Genomic DNA, 21,784 nt, shown 5'->3' with positions numbered 1-21,784 from the left:
TCAAAAGAAAAAACACATTGTTTAGGAAGAAATTTTTCTTAAGTGAGAAACATGGGAATTCTGTAAATAGCCGGAAGATTAAGGTCACCCAGAGTTCAACAGGAATGTGCTAATCATGTGGTCAAATGACCTGGTTTTATTTTTATGTTTTGTTGATAACAGCAATGCAACAGAAAAGCCTCAATTGCAGCTACTGGTAGTCTGGGCTCTCCCCTTGGTGACTGACAAGCACTGTTCTCCCCGTCTTCTCCTGGGGCAAAAAAGCCAGGCAGAGAACAGGCACGCTTTCCGAGAGTAAGACGACGTAATTCAAGACACATCCTCAGGGTAGAAATTATTGAGCTATGGGAGCTGTTCACTTAGGCTACACAAATAAAAAGGGATTAAGGTCTTTTAAAGAATCTTTTCCTTAAGATTTTTTTTCCCCAGTAAAGGTCACAAGAATGTGCATGCTTAACGGAGATATTGCTAGCAACTAGACGCAAGAAAATGCAGAGCAACCTAAAGCATTGTATTATACGCACTCAGCAGTACTTTCAAACTGACAGAGTGACTGTCCATCTGATTACTGCCAAAGTTTCTCCATTTACCTATTTGAAGATGCTTATTTTCTGTTCTGAACTATACACACAACACACTGCTGTCTGTGGCACACAGCATGTCACAAGATGCCTTTACCCTTGATAACTCATGTTCATTCACAACTTGTATATACTTATTTTCAATGTCTGCATGGAACAGAACATGTAATCTGCTTAATCAGTCCTCAAATTGTCCTCAGCAAACTAGATATTTGGAGATATATGTAAGGGCAGTGGGACTTCTGAGACAGTTGCATGTCTCTGATCCCTATACTTTTTTTTACTTAACAGATTAGTCTGGATTCAGATAATAGTCATCCTTCTGCTCCCAAACAAAATAGACAATTTCAATTTCAGTTATTCCTCATGGAATAATAATCAAAAACAAAAAAAGAGGTCCTGAGATGTCTGATAAACAGAAGAATTCAGACTGACCAACAGATCATGGATGTTCCCATGCAGAGCTCATTCAAGGATGAACGTAGCCTGAACCCACCCTATAATATAAAGACACAACAGACAGTGTTTGGTTGAAAAATTCCAGCTTGTGTTCTTCCACCAACAGCTGGAAATGGTGGAGTCCAACACAGAGCTGTTTGTAGAACCAGCACAATGAGTCTCAGAGCCATACAGACCAAAACCATCCACCACGCATCTGCCATTGCATCAGACACCCAGGCACGGAGATTGCCTTGCTAGAGACTGCCTCACTTGTGAAGCAGAGGAGCCTCGTACCTCCTTGCTCTTTTTACAGCCCCATCCCCAGTCTGCCTCCCTCGATGCATCCTGCTGACACCTGCAGATTTACTGATGTTTGAGGTGAACGTGCTGTGTCTGTGAACTTGAACCTCTCTAGACTATTTTACTGCAAGAGCATGTACTGCACAGTACATAATAATTTATTAGTTTCCTTACGTGATCTTCACATTATGCTTGCAGGAAATCATTCAAATAAAAAGCATGGTATGGCTGCTAATAGAATTTCCAGTCTCATGACCATTCTCCTGGCAATGGCCAGGTGGGTAACAAATATTGACTATGTAATTTTTCATTACATCACAACAGTGAAGCATCCCACCAGGATCATGATGGCCATACCATAGTGTGGCTGCGCAACAGTCCATTATGCAAGTTCTGCCACCAGTGTAGTACCTAACTGTGAATTATGGGCAGAGCTGTGGAGAAATTTGCAGGATTAATGGGAAAAAACAGTATTTTTGAATGAGACAGATAGACCATGTATTTTACCTCTATGTCCATTGACTGCTAATCAATAATGTTCCCCATAGGAAATTAAAGTGATTTGTCAGAAACTGATACGCAGTTTACTATTAAAAAAGAAAAGGGCAAAGGGTAGAAATGTTTTCTGTGGTGAGTTCTGTTTGTTTTTAATTAGTTTTTAGAAGTTAATTTTACCAGCTACAATACCAGACTATTTCTGCTGCTTCCTAGTATTCAGAAGCTGAGAAAGCTGGACTGGAAGTTGCACAGCTGCTAATCTGGTGGAATGGATAGTGTTTGTGCTAATGACTATCGTCAGGTTACAGACTGTCAGCTGGAGTTTAATCACAATAGCTGCTCCACTGTCCTGACCGCACCAAGGTCACAGACACGCGCATATGCTAACACTACATGCACACACACACCGAAGTGCCAGCTCCTGGCTTCTGAACAGAGCTGAGGTTGTACATCATCTGTCTCAGCAGAGGGTATGCATGAAATAGAAGCAAAGTAGAGAGAGGGCAATCCTCTCTTCAGAATGGTTTCAACAAAAAGACAATGCATCTTAGCCCCACTAACTCCTGGGAACAGTCTCAATACTGCAGAAATGCAAAACCCAATCTGTAAACCAGAGTTAATTTTCTGTATTTCTCACATAAAACTTGCCAGATATTGCTGTTTTATGCAGAGCACCATTCTTACAAAGTCACTCTCCTTCCCCTTTTCACATATGTTGTATTCACCCCCATATTTTTCCAACTTAAACAGACAAGACGGCTAGCTGTAACGCTCACTACCAGTTTTTGTAGGAGATTCCCAGGATCCTCCCTACCTTCATCTTACACCACTGGGGAAAAAAGCATCAAAGGAAATGTTTAACAACACTGTGATATTGATGCCACATCTTGCTGCTGTTTTTCTTTTTATACATTATGTTCATCTGGGAGCATCTTTTTAGCCTCCACGGTGCATGCAGTGCACGTCATACAGTGCTACAAATACCATACAGAGAACTTTTCCTTCAAAAGGATGCTCAGTGAAAGTGAAAGCGTGCCTTTGGCAATAGGGACACCACATTGAATAAACCCTCGTGTAAAATAAGCAAGAATGGTTTGAAAATCTAAGATAATACAGTCTGCAGACATAAAGAAATGCTCTCTGAAACTGAGTGCCGAATGATGATTTTAGGAACAGGGAGAAGCTCAAGGATTCAAGTTCAAAAAAAAAAAAAAACAAAACACTTTCAAGGAAAAAAAAAAGAAATTAAAATCTGTGATGCAAAATGCTATAATTCTTGGGCCTTTTGTAGCATCTTTGAAAAATTAAAGTTGTGTATTTCCTATAACTTTAACTCACATAGTTACTATACGAGGCAAGATGTGATTTTATGCAAATGGTTTCTGTGAGCGGCTGGTGACTTGCAAATTTGGGTTCAGGGAGCCCTGATATTTTATATCACAGAATATTGGTTTCTATAATAATTAGAAGCATATATGAAGAATTTGGTAACTTCTTTCTGCTCCTTCTAAACAAAGATGTTTTTAACAAAATGTGGTTGCATATTTGTCATTTTTTCTGACTTTTTTTTTTAGTTGATTTCATTTCATTTTTAGTTGATTTCATTGAAAGGCAAAAAAAAAAAAGTGAATAAGTAAGTATTCTCAACAAGCCCACCTTGATCACCTACAATTCTATACCTCTGTAAAGAATGGCCCATAATGAGAACAAAATAAGGCTATCAAATCAAGTCAAAGAATATTTCAGAACAAAATTCTCTTTAGAAACTCTGACTTACAACTACCTTTTAAGTATGCTACAGCTCCCTTTATAACATCACATTCAAGTCAGACAATGTTTTGTTTGTTTTGAAATCTGACTTCCTGCTCCTTTAGTCTTTCTTTTTGGCTAACGGGGAGGTAAAAGGAAAAAAATCACAGCAAAACTTCACTTTTCTTACCATCGCTTTTTGCAGCTGTCCTACATGTAGCACCAAGATTTTATTTTGGTTTACATTTCTTTGCTTTTGTACAGAAAAATGCTGTTGTGTGTTTTTGGATATATATAACATTGTTGTCAGAACAGAGGAGACCCTTACTGCACAGCAGTAGGCTATTGTATTGTTAGGGTCTTTCAAAACAACTTAAAACAATATCCCCTTCCACAAGTGGCAGAAACATAGTAAACCACTCTCTCACTGCAAACACAATATTGTCAAGTACAAATTTAAAATAAATAAACAGTGGCAAACATGCAGAATTCCTATCTCTCTGTCTCTTCAAAACGTCAGCAAAATTTCTTTATATATGTGTTCAAGGAATCACAGCCGTTTCTAAATGAAAGTTAATTTTCCTCGCTCCAGTATGGAAAACAAACTGAAGCTGCCTGTAATATCTGTGGCTGTCCTTTCTTCATTTCTAGGCTGCCACATCAAGGACAAGTCTAAATCTTTGCGCCTCCCTTTGCATCTCTCCATTGACTCTCAGATATCTATTGACTTGTCCTTACTTCATGGCCTCTCTGGTCTATCCCTCATCTATCATTTCTCATTCAGTATCCAAATATCAACCACCACATTTACACTGTCCATGACATTAGCCCCTTTGTTACATTTTCAGACCATTGTCTTTCTTGCTTCTCAAGTTTCCTCTACAACTTGGCACAGCTTACCACAACCCCAAGCTGTAAAACTGTCACGTTGCCCTTCTCCATGTCCCTACCTTACAACTCCTTCTTCCCGTGAAGTTCACGAAAAGTAGATGTAAGCAGCAAGTACAATGAAATCTGTATCTGCCATGGTCATTTGTCAGTGTCGCTTCCTTCCTCGTCTCCTATGTGTTTTGAGCTTTGTGTTACTTCTTTTCCTTTCCTTTCCTTCAATGACAGGTTCTCTAGGACAGAAGCAACTTTCTATTCTGTATTTTTTCTTGTAGAAAGAGTCTAAGACTACCCTGCAGGAACAGACAACACATCCACAAGGGCTCCAGGAACCACCATCACCTACAACTAAGAGTACATCAACAGTAACATACCCTGTTTAAAAAGTATTCCAGTCTTTTGGAGCAGAGGATATAAATAAGAAAAGAGTAGCATTTCTAGGAGTGTCCACAGGTGATTTGCATTATTGGTGTTGGTTCACAAGAAGCTCAACGTGAGCTGGCAATATGCTCTTGCAGCCCAGAAAGCCAACCATATCCTGGCTGCATCAAAAACAGTGTGGGCAGCAGGGCTGGGGAGGTGATTGTCCCCCTCTGCTCTGCTCTCGTGAGACCCCACCAGGAGCACTGCGTTCTGCACTGGGGCCCCCAGCACATGAAGGACATGGACCTGTTAGAGTGAGTCCAGAGGAGGGCCAAGAGGATGATCAAGAGTCTGGAGCAGCTCTCCTACAAAGACAGGCTGTGGGAGTTGGGGTTGTTCAGCCTGAGAAGAGACAGCTCCAGGGAGATCTTGTAGTGGCCCTCCAGTACCTAAAAGGGGTGTAGTCCCCCTAAAGGGGGGACTCCTCCTAAAGGGGGACTACAGGAAAGCTGGGGAGGGACTTTTTGTCAGGGAGTGAAGTGATAGGACAAGGGTGAATGGCGTTAAACTAAAAGAGGGAGATTTAAATTAGACATTAGGAAGATTTTCCTTACCCTGAGGGTGGTGAGGCACTGGCACAGAGAAGCTGTGGATGCCCATCCCTAGAAATGTTCAAGGCCAGGTTGGATGGGGCATTGGACAACCCGATCTAGAGGAAGGGGTCCATGCCGGGGGGGGGGGGGGGGGGGAGGTGGGGAATTAGATGGTCGTTAAAGTCCCTTCCAACCCAAACCATCTATGACTCTGATTATCAGGGAATAACAGATTATTAACAGCCAAGAATAGACGATGTTAATGAAGCAGACTAACACTGAGAAAACTTTGATGTATCTAAAGGAGTAATCCACTGACAATCTGGCTGTCATAAACCACTCAAAAGCTATCCATAGTTTTGAATTTGGAATAACTTCTTTTTCCTCAACTACAGAAGTGAAAAAAATGCTTGTCTTAACATAAATACATGTTAATAGAACTAATATCTCAGATATCCAGTAAGAAGTAGAATCTGATGGATCTCAGTAAAGACAGAATGACTTTTTATGAAGGCTGTGTTTCCATTCATAGGTGAAATAGCCACTCATCTCATCTATCCTTCTGAGGACCTCAATAAAGAAATGCACACATACTTCCCTTTTCTCCATTAACAAGAGATGCCCCATCTAACTTCCAATTGTCAACAGGAAAAAGGAAATTCAGTTCTATTTCATGTGTTGCATACATGAACATGTGTTCACTCTTTTCCCCCAAGGAGAGTGCCATAATTACAATATGAAGATTTGCAAAGACTTGGCATACACCATATTCCAGATTAAAATCTTGTCAGAAAATCAGATCAATAAACTTCTTGACAGGAAAGAATATATATTCTTGATATAACAGCAGTCAGATCATATTTTATGTTAATACATTATGTAACTTTGGTCTATACAAAACTGAATGTGATAAGACTTTATGGATCCTCAATTACTCTTTGCTGATATGGACAGGAAAAGTCATAGCCATGCAGATGCTACTCTTAATGATCTTTATTTCTGAGCATGTTTGTGTTTAGAACAATATCTGTTGATTCACTAAGCAAAAGCCATGAGAAAAATATGAAAGTTGTCACTAATGTAAATCCAGATCAACCTTACTGGAAAGTTTATAGGGCATTAAAACTATTCTCTGATACTATGGTTTGGTTAGCTGTGATGATGGCATTTTTTTTCCCTTAGAACATTCCTGCAGGATAATTAATCTCCCAAGTGGAATTAAAACCAAATAAAATTCAAAGTCTGATTCTGAAATCTATAAATAACCAAGTATGTTCAAAAATTGACAAGATGCAATAAGCCCCTAGTGCCAACAACCTGTATGTCAGCCCAGATTGCAAGACAGTAAACATGGAACAGGACAAACAAAAATTTCAGAGATGAGCCTAAAAGGCCAGAAAACAAAGCTGGCTATTCTGAATACAAGAATAAAAATATCCTCTAGAAAAGTTTTGAAGTCTGATTTAATAAAAACATGAGATTATTCTCCATATATTTTTGGATATACTGTTCTAGCCTCCTCAGGATGTTATGAAAATTCATGCACATACATATCAGAAGATAAATCTTTTCCTGCAGAGAATCACTTATAACAATTATAAAATATCATTGACTTTTAGTAAAAGACTTAGTATGCCTACAACCTAGACACAAAAATGCATAGTGTTTTTTTTTCTTTTTCTTTTTTTTTCAGAACACACTTTCTATTACATCTGAATTTCCTTTGAGTCTTTTGTTTCTATCTGATTTCATTTGGTATATTGAAGGCCTTTTACCCTGTGGCATATTTTTCATTCTTCCTTTTTGTTTTGTGCAAAAGAAAGGATTTTTATTCAAAATGCTAAGCTTTAATTTAATTCAGGGATTTTATTTTATTTTATTACTTTGTAAAAGCCTTTTGATCCGTGAAGTGGAAGAACAATGAAAATGTGTTTTTCAGATCCTGTAAAAGACTGGAACTATATGCCTTTCACATGCCATAAATTTCAGAAGACTCTTTAAAGTGCTTTGGACATCAGAACACAAGTCTGGATAATGGCTAGGGAAAACACATACAGATGGCTCTTGGTGTTCAATTTACTTGGTACTGAGATAAAATGTGTTAAAAATAATCACTACTATAAGAAAAGTTACAAAAGATTGCATTGTATAAAATATCTTGTTGTCCATGATTCTGGTATTCCAGAGATCTCCATGTAGGACCATAAATTAGCCTTTTTCCTTTTTTTTTTTTTCCCCAATAACTTGAAGGTCATCTTAATTGTTAAGTTAGTAAAAAATGTTATACTTATCCTTCACGTGTTTGAAAACCTGCTAAATGAGCCAGTGACTAAATATATAAAGCACACTGAAAAGAAACCAATACTAAAAATATTTCTGCATTGTTACTGGGGGGGGGGGGGGAAACAAACAGAGGTTATCCAAGAAATCAACTCAGGTAAAACCACTAATACGCTGAGTTTAAAAAATTGGTCAAAGACAAATTGAAAGGCTTCTCTGATCCAGATTTTTTTTTTTTTTACAAATGAATAAAACAATTGCCATTTACTTCAGTGCCTTTTTTCAGTAAATCTCAGTTTAAGTAAATTCTGTAACTGATAACTCAGTTTAGTAGAAGATACATTTTCGTTTATGCTTTCACTTCCAGACTGGAATGGTAATCCAGCAGAAAAAAAATGAAGCATCCTATAAATCCTATCAATTTCCCTAAAACTTCGCAACTCACTTGCTTTATAGAAATGATCTTACACATAATAATAATATAATTTAAAATGCATTGTTGTACGCCAGAAAAGCACAGCCTCTGTGTAGCCCTGGGAATTTTGATATGACCTACCGTGGTGCCACTGTAGTGACTCCATTGACAATGAACATGATGGCTACTTCCATTAATACCTGTTCTCCCTGTTAGCACCTGTCCTAACTTGCTGGTGGGTTGGTTTCTCATTCCAAAAATACTAGCCTTGTTAGAGGAGAAAATAAATTGTTCAGCTGGCAAAACTGCTGTATCAGTTATGGAATTATAGAAGTTCCACCTAAGGGAAGTGAAAACTATCGGAAGGATATGCATAATAGGAAAAAATTAAATTTAAGACTGTTTATGATGTTCTGTCACTTTTGCTCACACAATGCATTTACATGTGACCATTCTGAAGTTGAGGGGCAGGAGGGGAGTTCTAAGTTACTTGAATGAGCTAATTCTCTACATTTTCCATAAAAACAAATGGCTCCGCATCAGGACACTCTGCAGTTTCACTAGTGTGTTTAGCAGTTACTAAGTTCTGTGAATTAACCTCCTGTAGCACCAGCATGTGATTAAAACCAGAACTTATTCCTACTGCCTGTTGAATGGCTTAGAAAAATTAAGGAAGAACTAGGCTCTCTATGTGTATCTTGCAAGCTCTCAGTTCAAATGTTTTTGAGAAACAAAACAGAAAGCAATGCCTTAGAAGCATTCAAGATACACAAGTTGTGTTGTCAAGTGTATGAGATGCTCCTAGGCACCTCGCCTTGCACCTGGAATTTGGGGGCTGTTTTATCTGGGGTGCAAAGTTGTCTGCAGAAAACATTCACACATCCACCTTTTCGGGGTTAACGGATATTACAAGCTCCACTGAGAAACTGGCAGTGTCTGCAAGTCACGTGAGTGTCTCACACAAGCTATGCCAAGGGATCCAGTTTCTGCCATATTCTGCATCTGCCAAGTGCCATGAAGAAAACAGTGAGATTTTCATGCAATTAGTAAACTTTATAAACATCCATGAGAGTAAATGAAATCTGACAGTAGCAGAGCTACTGTACCTTTCCTTAACAGGTGCATTTAAAGGTACAAAGATGTTTTTCTGAGCTGACAGCTTTAAACACTCAGCTTGAAATACTAAAGAAAAAACCAAAGCTGTTCTTTTCTCATGTTTTATAAAACTCTGGAGCCAAATTGCTTAATGCCATAAAGCTACTTGTTCTACCTCCATGCCTTCAGACTATAGTCCCAATATTATTCTATTAATCACCAACAGAATTAAATTACAAATGAAAATCCAATGATTCAAACAAATCTGTGATTACAGAACAGAACAGAAAGTGCATATTCATGTTTCCATAGACAATCTTAGCATACTTGTCATAAACCAAAATGGAATACATGTCATTCACTTTTTGCCTTACTACTCAAGCCAGCTGGGGATCAGGAAGGCTATATTCCTTGCAGACATGCCAGTGAAATATTGATTTTGGCCTTTTGCCTCTGCTCCAGCTTATTCAGAAATTGTCCTATTGATTTTGAAGGAATTATTTGTGGACTACTGGGCATAAGAAGAAAAACAAAGTGAATGTCATGATTGCTTTACTAGGGATCCACATTAGGCTGCATATGTATCTAACTTGCACACACATTCAAAACTGATGATGAGGTCTGTATATTATGTATTACAGCAAAATACTGTTCCAATAGTGAGAAAAGAAAATGGTCAGAAAATGTAATCTACAAATGGAAAACAGACTGATCTGCTCTACACGTCTAGATAGCCAGCTATCACTACACTTAGCAACTTTTACAGACTTCTATACACAGCCCATAGTCAAAAATGTTCTTATATAACAACCTAACCTGACACACACAATTTAAAAATCTGATACAAACAATAATCTAGTTTAGAATGGAAAAATTGGGCTTGGTTGGTTGATGTTTCTTTTCAATAACATGTATTTGTTCACATTTTTCATCTACAAACATATCTTCTCCCCAGGACCAATCAACTTACACTCCCGAAGTTCAAAAACACTTCAAAGTAGTGCTGAGAGTGTGCTGTTTGTGCTGATTGACTCACTTCAAGGTACAGATTCAACATGTCTTCTGTCCACTCATTTGTCATTAATCTGTCTACTGTGCTCAGTCAATAAATCTTTATTAGAATAACTTGTTTTGTATGACTTTTATCCTTCTGCTAGAATGCAAGTGTTCTGTAAATAAGTGACATCCCAATTCAAATAGTTGTTTGTTTTTTTCAGATAGATGTATGTTAGCATCATCTCCTCCATTTATTCCCACTGAAATTCACTGCAAGCAAGTACCATCTAATGGGCTGTAATACCTTTAATTAAAAAATGGCCTGAAAAAAAAAATACATTTCACAGAGGAAACATTCTCCAAGGAGATATTATTTAATTAGTCACATTCATAAAACATGACCCACGTTCTACACACAGAAGAAAACATCCACTCATACGTTTTTCTTGGGCAGGATATAAGGTTTTCAGAAAGGCAGAGGACGTGAAGGCTGGAGAGCTGAGGGTTAGGTAAGAAATAAGCACTGAATGAGGACAGCCTCAGAGACATTGATACAGTATTCTACTTAAATCTTTATCCCTCTCCCCTGAACTGAAAGCAGCAGCTGACCTAAGCTATTGGGATGTAAAGGTTGCCACAAAAGGAAATGAGAGTCTACCAAAAAGTTTATTCCCTGACAAGTTTATTAGACCATAGCATGTGGTGGTGTGCAAAGATAGGGGAGGAAGCTTAATTACCCATCTTTTATTGTACAATACACCAATTTAGTCCATGCAATTACTATCACTTTTAGAGAGAATATTACAGTGTTCAGGAAGCACTTGTCTGCAATTACCACCCAGTAATCCACTGTAACACAAAAGCCACAGCATATGGTTTAAAAAATTGTTTCAAACGAAGTGGGTAAATAGAACTGAGAAACAACAGATAAAATCAAGTATAGGGTATGATTTGGCAGATGGACAGATGCTGCAACAGGTCAAACTGTGTTGTTCAGATACTTACAAATGAAATTCCTTTGTAAGGAGAATAATCAATCCCAAGAGAGAAAGGATCGTATATTGGAAGAAAATCTTTAGTTCTGAAGTTTTATGAAAAGTTCTGTGCTTAGGTAGAAAACAGTTGTTTCCAAGGTATTTGTGTCCATGAAAATGAACAGAGTTCTAAATCTGAGAGTTGGCTAGTGTCTCACACTTTGAAAATTGTCTCTCCCCTTCAGTCACACTCTTATTTGGTCATCAGTAACCACTACATGCCTTACAAAAGTACTGGCATGTCCTTTAACCACTGTTCCTTCTTCATTACTCAATTAAGTAATCAAGTGTTTATATGATGCACATTAATACAGTATGGGAATTTACATGTATTTTGCTTTAATTAATAACTTACTGTATCAACTGAAATGATTATAAAAATAAAGCTCTTTATTTTGCTTTTCTGTTACTAAAACTAATCAAGTCAGGGAGCAGGCAGAAAATACACTTAAAAGCAAAATGTGAAAATCTACGCAGGGCAAGCAACAATAAAAGCCAGTGCCAGAGATTCAACTTATCTTTCCAAGACCACTCTCTGCTCTACAATTTGATGTGATCTGCACTGTAGCTCTCAGACACATGGACAAGTAAATCACACATGGTTAGCAACAAACAGCAGCATTCACACTCAAAAGGACAATCTAGTGAAAGCAACATCTTACTTAAATTTGTCTGCATGGAATGGGACAAATTCCAAGCCAAATATCCCAGTAACATATGAACAAAACTATCCCCCTTCTTAGCCTACCCCCCTTCTAGGGCCACACTAGCAATCTGAAACAAATTTCTGCAGTTCCAGTTAGCTCTAATGTCATGCAGAAGCCTTCAGAGGATCACAAAACTCTCAAGAGATCACACTGTTCAAAAGTACTTGAACAAAGGCTCTTTCAGTTTTGGCCTGTTGTGTATTCACACCAGAAAGTATTTTTGCTATTGAGACTGCCGTGACAAGCAGTAAAAGGCAGTGAACTGAGGAAGAAGCACAGGAAAATAGCCGCACATGTATTCAGAATGAATTATACCAGGCAGGTAAGGGAAATGGTCTCTACAAAATCCTGTGAGAGGAAGAATTATTTCCAAAGAGAGATTTAGAGATTCCTCTCTCATCAAAACTCCCCTTTCAGTGAGTTTCAAACTTTGAAATTTCAATAAATAAAAGTATTTCCTCATTCTAGGTTGTATAGTGATACACATTTCTTTTGTACATTTGATTAGTTACAGAGGAGCTCAATTCATAAGGCTTTCAGAAAGAAAGATAACATTTTTTTGACAATTTCCTTTTACAATTCAGCACACTAGATTAAGATCAGCATTACCATAACATTGCAATGCCAACTCTTTCCATTTTATGCTTTAAGCAAAATTTGCTGTTTCTTTAGATCTGTTTATGAAAAGAAGCACTTGTAAGTACATACAAAGACTATACACCAAATGTAATAATTTTAAAATAGCAAGTTCTTTTTCATGTAATTGGTGTCATCAACAAACTTGCTCAAAATACCTTCTATTCCTACATCCAGATCGTTTATAAAAATATTGAAAAGTACCGGCCCTAAAATGGAGCCTTGAGGGACCCCACTGGTGACCGCCCGCCAGCCTGACGCAGCCCCATTTACCATAACCCTTTGGGCCCTGCCCATTAGCCAATTGCTCACCCATCGTATGATGTTTTTATTTAGCTGTATGGTGGACATTTTGTCCAGTAGGATCCTATGGGAAACCGTGTCAAAAGCCTTGCTGAAGTCCAAAAAAATCACATCAGCTGGTTTCCCTTGGTCCATCATACGGGTGATCTTATCATAAAAGGAAATCAGGTTAGTTAGGCAGGACCTACCCTTCACAAACCCATGCTGGCTGGGACCAATGACTGCTTTGTCCCCCAGGTGAGCCTCAATAAGTTCGAGAACCATCTTCTCCATGATTTTACCAGGCACTGACGTGAGACTGACAGGCCTGTAATCACTGTAATCACTGGGCCTGTTCAGCCTGGAGAAGAGGAGGCTGAGGGGAGACCTCATCACAGTCTACAACTTCCTCGTAAGGGGGTGTCGAGAGGCAGGAGACCTTTTCTCCATTAACACCAGTGACAGGACCCGCGGGAACGGGGTTAAGCTGAGGCAGGGGAAATTTAGGCTTGACATCAGGAGGGGGTTCTTCACAGAGAGGGTGGTTGCACACTGGAACAGGCTCCCCAGGGAAGTGGTCACTGCACCGAGCCTGTCTGAATTTAAGAAGAGATTGGACTGTGCACTTAGTCACATGGTCTGAACTTTTGGGTAGACCTGTGCGGTATCAAGAGTTGGACTTGATGATCCTTAAGGGTCCCTTCCAACTCAGGATATTCTATGATTCTATGATTCTATGATAATTTATTAATTCTCTTTCTCTCATGTTTCACAAAATACGCTGCCAAAGCAAGACATGATCAGTTCCAGACGAGGAGTCACTAAAGTATCTTGCTAAAAAAAAAAAATCCATATTTTTATTAAGTGAAAAAAAGAGGGTGAAAATATAACCAAAATTATTTTTGTCCTGCTGATTATCTATGTTTTTCACAGTTATTATTTTTTACAGAAATCCCATACTAAGTAAACTGGTAGCAGAATAGCTATGCAAGACATATGCTCTGTTTTATGAATTATATTTTTATATGGTCTGTGAAATTTAAATTATAAACATTTCTTTTATTGTTGACTAAAAAAAATACATTCCTTTCAAGTGGATAGTCATTAGCAGTGACCTACGTTGAACTTGACTGTAATGAAGTACATGGTTTAGTGTTAGACTAAACATAACACTTCCAAAGACCTTATGAAGGAGAATAGAAAGACTGAATAAATAACCTGTTATAATGAGCAAAAATACAGAATTACTCTGAGAAACTCTATTTTGGGTAAAGGGAAAAAATAATTTGTGCAGACCATGAATTGTTTACCTTTGACAGATGAAGAGACAGTACACAAAGATGCCACTCCTACTATGGAGGGGTTTCTGCCCTCTGTCAAGACCCATTGTCTTATTACAGCCTGGCTCCTGGACTGCAGCACCTGGTTTCACATTCAGAGGGTCCAGAAAATGGCAATGCCCAAAAACGTCATCCATTGCTATTACTTCAGTACTTCACTCCATAGTTTTGCTATGTTCTTGTATCAAGTGTGTGATGGCCTCCACCTTCATAATTTCTTTATTAAGTATGACCACCAGCTGGCTGATGTGTGACTGAAGCCATACATCAACCAGGACACCATATCAAAGTGTCCCAGACTCCTCCTACATATGTCCTCGATACTCCTTTCTTGCTTCCCTTCTCTTATGCACACACTCTCATGGCAAAGGGGAAAGAGAAGGTAGTTGGAGAAAGATGACTGAAGTAAGAGAAAAATGTAAAGAGACTGAGCAAACAGGGAGGAAGTATTCAGAGAAGAGAAGAACACAGCTGGTTAAAAAAAAAAAAAAAAAAAGGAAGATAGGGTTCTCTGGAAGATTTACTTATAGCTTTTATACCTGACCTTGCACCATCATTCTTCACAGAGCAAGAAAATAAAAAAATGGAGATTTTACTGTTCAAATATAACTATTTACTTACTCCAGATACTAAGATCTGTACTTTCTGGAATGTTTCTGAGCACAAAATAGCTCAAGACATTTGGTGCTGGTACAAGGTAACACTGTCTGCAAGTAAATGAAGAAAAAAATCAGACCACACATAGTAACCTGATAACTCAAAACAAACGCCTTGACCAGGAGACCAAGCACAGGATCAGTGATAATCCGCCCAAAATAGAGGACAACACAGTGGAAAGAGCCCAAGACAGGCAGAAGCAGGTGAAAACTCACCACTGGAGCAGTTGGGTCCTCCCCAGCCAGGCTCACACTGACAGGTGTTTGGAGCAATACAGCGACCATGGACACATTTGTCAGCACAGTGAGCTGTCAGAGAAGGAAATAAAAATAAAAATAAATTACAACTCCTAACACTTGGAAAAATATTCAAAACTTACTCTCATTCCAGATGTTTCATGCCTCAAATACCGTTTAAAAGTAAAATAAATATTAGCACATTAATATTTGATGGCTGCTCTTCAAAATAAGTTGTCTGATTTCTGTCTCTTCCATTTTTCCATATTTTGAAGGATCCAACTAAACCAGGTTGCTGCTGCTCAAATACTTCTGCATTTAACAAAGAGAAAATTGTCCACATTTAATGAAAAAACAGTCACAGTATAATTTAGGTTAGAGAGCTGCCTGGACATGGTCATGGGCAGCCTGCTCTTGATGGCCCTGCTTGAGCAAGGGTGAAACCAAACCCTTTACACTAAGAAAGAGGGAAAACTGCAAGCAAAAAACGTGTGGTTCTCTTGCAACAGCATGGACAAAATATGATTTGCAACACGTCAGTATTTTAATATTGATTTTTCTGAATGGTTGCACAGTTCATATAAAACACAACAAAACACTGATGACACTTAAGGTAAGGCACAAGGTACAAACCCTATGAATCACTGCAACCTTTTTAATAAGTGATAAGCAGAGCTGCTTAAAAGTTTTCATTATTATTTTTGTTACGATTTGCAAGAATGTATGTGTGTGATTCTGCAGTTAAGGCTTATTTTGAAATAAGTCTTATTTGACACCCCATTTTGACAAAAAGAAAACTTGAAATGGCTTCTATATCCAGCACACCAACATAACTGACTCACATTACACTGAAGAGGAAGAACTGGCAACCATCAACTTTGTTGGCATCATATTCCTAAGGAAATGCCCTCAGCCTTCCAAAATATATACACTGGAATCATTTCCATCCAGTTCAAACAACAATAAAACTTAAAAAATGTGCACAGGATGAGAATTTTCTTTGTACCTACATTTCCATAAAAAAAATATGACAGGAATGTGATCAGTGTATCAATGAATACAAGGTGCACAATGGGGAAAAGACAAAGTTGGTGTTTACAAGAAGTTTAATGAGACCACACAAATCATTGCTGTTCTGAACAGATTGAAAATGCTATACAATAATTGGGACAAATACTTGCAAAACGTCCTGTGATATTTTTTCTAATTAAACATGATGAAGCAGGATAGTCATCTTTATATTTTGTGTGGTCACAAAGAAAGAAAGCCACAAAGAGATCAACAGTATGTATTACTTAAATCATTGGTTATCTGGGATCCCAGCCACTAATTACGTATTACAGCCTTTAGGTTTCCTTTGCAACTTTTATGTTTTAATAAGCTACTTTCCAGATGTGTGTTAAAATGACCTTCAACAGGGAGAATATGTATTTTTAAATGTCAAAAGATAAAAAATATTAACGTCTATTAATACTCCCAAAGCCATTTCATTGTTCTCTATCTATTATGGAAATAATGACTAAATAATACGTCCCATGACTCCATTGGTTTTACATCTAGATATGAATTACTTACATCGTTGAAGATTCTTGCCTAATAAGTGGTGACATGGCCAATGAAGCTCTCCCTAAACCAAGTGTGTGAAAAATCTTCCCAGTAAACCGTAAGACAACATGAGGTAGCACATACGTGCTCTGTGCACACGTTTGAATAACTTACTGAATAAACTTACTGAATACCAGCACGCATTACCCAACATCATTACCACTGTATACATTTTTGACAGCCAAACCTCTGCTAGCTTCAGCAATTAAAAAACCATGAGATAAGGACCACTGAAAGACCTTTTAAAATGTAAATACTGTTGTTTCCAAATAAACATTATAAAGATCGCTTAAAATTATATATATGTATATATATTTCATGTCACCCTTCTCAGAGAAAGAAATTTGTATATTTGTATGCCACACACATATATATATACATATATATGTGTGTGGCATACAAATATATACATACATACATATATATACATATATATATGTGTGTACATATATACATATATACACATATATATGTGTATATATATACACATATATATATGTGTGTGTGGCATACAAATACACAAATTTCTTTCTCTGAGAAGGGTGACATGAAATTCTTTACTTTGAAGAAGTTAAACAAAGGCCAAGAATGTTTCAAAAATATTCAAGATTTATAAAAAATAATTTTCCAGTATTCCTTTTTTCTTTTTTAAGTTACTTAGTGCCCCAAAACACATCTGATCAATGGACACTTTCCTTCTATATTCTGGATATACCTATTTTGTAACCAAAAGAAATTACTCTCCAGACACTAACTGGACTAACTGATTCTTATTAACTGAATTGTAGTTAACATTCTTAAGAGACAGCATATATACCAAGATTATTTCACTGAACACTGGGACGAGAGCGCCACAATTTACTACATGACCTAGAAAGTGTGTAAGGTGAGAGCAATGAGAAAAGCACTAGTGAACAAGCTGAAAAGACCTGAATTACATCAGGAACAGAGAGACTTTTCTCGTAGACAAGATGTAAGAAAATACTTATGGGCAAGAACAGGTGAAAAACTTGATGTGAAGTCTCTTTGATAATGAGCAGTGTAAAGAAGCACCAATAATTCACTAACAGCAGTAAATTGCATAGGTCTTATCTTATTCTTTTGCAATGGAAAATCAATTAACATACGAAAAGCAATCAGAGCTTACACTTGCATACCTGCTTTTTTATCTTATTTTCCATTTTCTTCTGTGTCTTATTGTTTCTTTCAAAATCTTCCCTAAAATTTTGCCTTGTCCAACTTATAGGTCTGTATTTCAGCACATCACATCTTTTTCATTTTCTTAAACACGTAAGGTAGATTTGCTTTTTCTGACTACAGAGTATCATCAGCCAACCTGAAGTATCTACAAAACACCTGCTGCTGCATGCACGTGCAGGAGGGGCTGCCCAGTTCCCCAGACACAAGCGTATCTTCGTCCCTGTTCCTAACTCACTTGCAGGCACTGGTGTTTCTGCACCCAGCCAAATGATAATGCCCTGTTGAGAAAACTCAGCAATGTGAATCAACATGAAAAGACACGTGTAACCTGTGCAGATCATCCACACAACTAGTACAGAAAGCTGAACACAATGTGAGGCAAGGGCTTCACAAAAATGATCACAGACATGCTGCAGCACCATAGCTTCATACTAAGGGGGGTTAAGCCAGTCGTGCCAGAAGCATAGCACGTGTAATGCAATCTTAGATCAAGTTGCCATTCTTACATGCTGATTACGTGGCTTATACTGATACCAATGAAGGGAGAGAGAGAGTGCTCCAACTCAAGAAAGGATTACAATTCAAATACCTGCTTATATGCTGATGGGCACCACCATACCACCTGCGGTGGAAATGCAGATTGCTCCTCCGCTGTGATACCTACTTAAAGTATCACAGCTGAGTGGAGTAACTCCAGTGCCTCATGCCACTTCCACTTCTGAACTAGAGCATGTATGAAGAGCAGAATATGATAAGACTTGAAATTTCTGAATGGCATTTTATGAATCTGCTCTCTGTGATTAAGAAAGTGATATGAAGTTATTTAACGATAAGTCACCACAGACAACATCTAGACAGCTGTGCATTACATTATCTGATGTTAAAAGAAGATACAGAAGAATTTCCAGTAATCAAATGTGAAAAGGCTATTTTTATCTTTAATGGAAGTTCATGAATGCATTTTTATGATCATATTATCTGTCATTTATTCCCTTTGAAAAGCCAGGCGTAAACCAACTAACACAAACAAAAGCTTGAGATATTTTGCCTGTAATTATTTATGTACGTAAATGACCAGGAGAATCCACTATGGTTCCCAATTTAGACTTTCAGCTTTTAAACAAATGAGTCACAACATCAGATAAGCAGCTACCTGAAGACATACCTGATTTCATGAAATTTCATGCCTGAAATCTCATTAAATAAATCTCATATTAAATAAAATTCTGATCAACTGCACTGAGAATTCGTATTAGAAGGAAAAAAGTGATACCTGAACGAGGTCTGCTTTTGGGTTGTAAGTAAATCTCCATATTATTTCTTTCACATAAATCACTTCCAACAAAAGAAGTCATACCACATGCATGACTGCATGCTCTGTGTTTGTCATTTTTGTTAATACCATTGTATCCTGCTTTGGATTCCTAGTCTTCAGAAAGAGTAATTTGAAGAGATATATCCCTTTTCAAGAAAAAAATAAGCTTCTTTATCTGTTAAAGTCCTCAAAATTTTGTGAATGAAATTTGAATGCATAAACCAATTTAGATTGGAAATGTAAAAGAACTCTTCCACATATTGTACAAGGTTTAACTTCAACTTCCTTGAAATTAATTAAAATATGGTCCCTCAGCATTTTCTGTGAAAAATGAAATTCACATAACTTTTAAACTACATTGTAAATGTGTTCTTTCAAATAAATTCTTCAATTCCATATTGTATGCTAGAACGTATCCTTTGGTTAATCCTTTTTTTTTTTTCTTTTTTTTTTTTCCTGTGTTTAACGTCTGTTTTTATTAAGGTGAGGGAAATTCAGTTATGTAGTAAGATAGCTTCTTAATTCTACCTAAATTCTGCCTATTCTCCGTTTTCTTTCTCAAGGAAATTCAACAGGCTTAATCCTGCTATGTTGTCAGAAACGGTAAGTCAGTGTTCACACTACCAAAATGCTATAAGGATGAATCTACTTTACGTGCGTTAATCTACAGCAAAGCCACCAGAAGACATCTTAAAGGCTGAATCCTTTTGTTTCAGAAACATGGTAAAAATTGGATGGATTTTGTAAATTTAAAAGTAAATAAATAAATAACTAATAACAATTATACACTTTCTATAAAAAGGTCTCAGCATGTAGCCCAGACTAGCATCCATATTCCAAATAAAATAAAAATTAAAAAAAAAAAAGAGCTGCAATATTCACAATGCGTTACACTTCCTTCATTTAACTAAATAAAAGACACGAGTCAGAACTGCAATCCATGTAAATACCTCAACCTTAACAGACAGTGTGATGATATTTTTCTGCTGATACTGCTAACAATATCTGATTCTGTTATAGTCTCTGCCACTAGTGTTACTTGACTGTTTCTTGGCTAAAAGGTGCAAGAATTTGGATTTTTTTGAGCGATCATATGTGTACTTATATTGTTGATTTTTCACTTTGTGGCACGATACATAGGCTTATCAATGGCATTAATTAAAAGATGATACTAAAACTCTGAATCTGGGTTTGAACAGTTTACATTACAACAGTTATTTGTCATTTAGAGAAGAACAAACAAAATACAAATTATTGTTTAAGTGATAAAAAGGCCTGTTTATATATTTTCCACATATGAGTTTATTTACTGAATCCAAAAACAAAACACAAATTTAATTTTTACCGAAAAGTGAAATCTTAACACAAGTGTCACCTACTGAAGCACCTGAAACTGAAAGTTTTCAGGAACAAGTATGAAAGTTAGAGTCACAGTTCCACAGAAAACTTATATGCTAAGACAAATTCAAATTCGTATGCTCAGACTGAACTCGGAAAAAATCAAAAATATATATGTAAACCACTTAAATTTCAGCCCATGCTTTTCTCTGGCTGTTGGTCATTCTTTCGTTTTGTGAATACAACATTTAGAGACTTCAGCAATATGAGGCTCCCACATTCTTGCTATGACTCTATACAGTGACAAGTAATTCTCTTCCCACAATAGTGCAGTAGCACTATCATTAGTAAGTACTACCACTAGGACAATTGGCACTGGTGAGTATTCATGCTGTAAATTCCTAATTAGTATTTTAAAAAGGAAGTCACAAGATTTCACTTCATCACTAAATGCACTAAAGTGTTGAGTCATACCAAAATCATCTGCCAGTAGAATTTTCTAATTGAGCTTTTTAAACTGAGAAGTCAAGCAAAGGAACAAACAACAACAAAACATCAAACAAAAAACATCACCGTCCTTGGGGGTGCTTAGGGAAAGGTTGGACATGGTGCTTAAGGTCATGGTCTAGTGGGTGATATTGGTGGCGGGGGGATGGTTGAACCAGATGATCTTGGAGGTCTTTTCCAAATTAAGGCACTATTTCACATTTATATTGAATAAGTAATTTTAATGTACTTACTGATACTAATTTTCAGACTTTGTTTACCAGAGACCAAAGGTGCATCCACTGCACTGACTTCTCCTAAACTGGTTTGCAAAATCCAGCAGCAATGTCAAATCTCTTGTTATCCGTTACTTTGCAGAGTGTTTTGCTGGAGAAGCTCCTCCAAACATTGAACACTATGCTTCACCACTGTCGTTGTGGCAGTAAAGGAGACAATAAACCTATGAATTCATCTCTGTTTCTCCCATTTTCAGATGAGAAAAGCACCAGGTAACGAAGCATGCTGTAGATGGTTAGGCAGGAGATGTGTGGTGACAGACATGTGGTGACCTGGGCCAAGGCCTGCCCCAGGACGGCAGGAGCCCACCCGCAGGCTGCACCATGCAGGCCCTGGGGACCAGGCCTGGGCTGGGGGGACACGAGGCTGATCTTCATGCATGAGCAGCCTACACATCCGACAGGGCAGCATACATGCTGCGGCTCTCCCAGTATGTAGGGCTTGTCACAATT

General features: G+C 37.6%; 1 protein-coding gene across 1 annotated transcript in view; it reads right to left on the bottom strand.

Moving 5' to 3' along the window:
* MEGF10 (multiple EGF like domains 10) overlaps nt 1–21,784 on the bottom strand; it is a 104,752-nt gene that overhangs the window by 51,282 nt on the left and 31,686 nt on the right. Inside the window, exon 6 of the mRNA XM_083815993.1 lies at nt 15,071–15,163. Within this exon, the coding sequence (XP_083672119.1) occupies nt 15,071–15,163 (93 nt within the window). The remainder of the gene's footprint in view (nt 1–15,070; nt 15,164–21,784) is intronic.

This window comes from Anser anser (assembly GCF_964211835.1).
Source record: "Anser anser genome assembly, chromosome: Z".
In the NCBI taxonomy this organism is placed as follows: domain Eukaryota; kingdom Metazoa; phylum Chordata; class Aves; order Anseriformes; family Anatidae; genus Anser; species Anser anser.
Note: the sequence above shows the minus strand (reverse complement) of the source record. Positions and strands in the feature narration are given on the sequence as shown.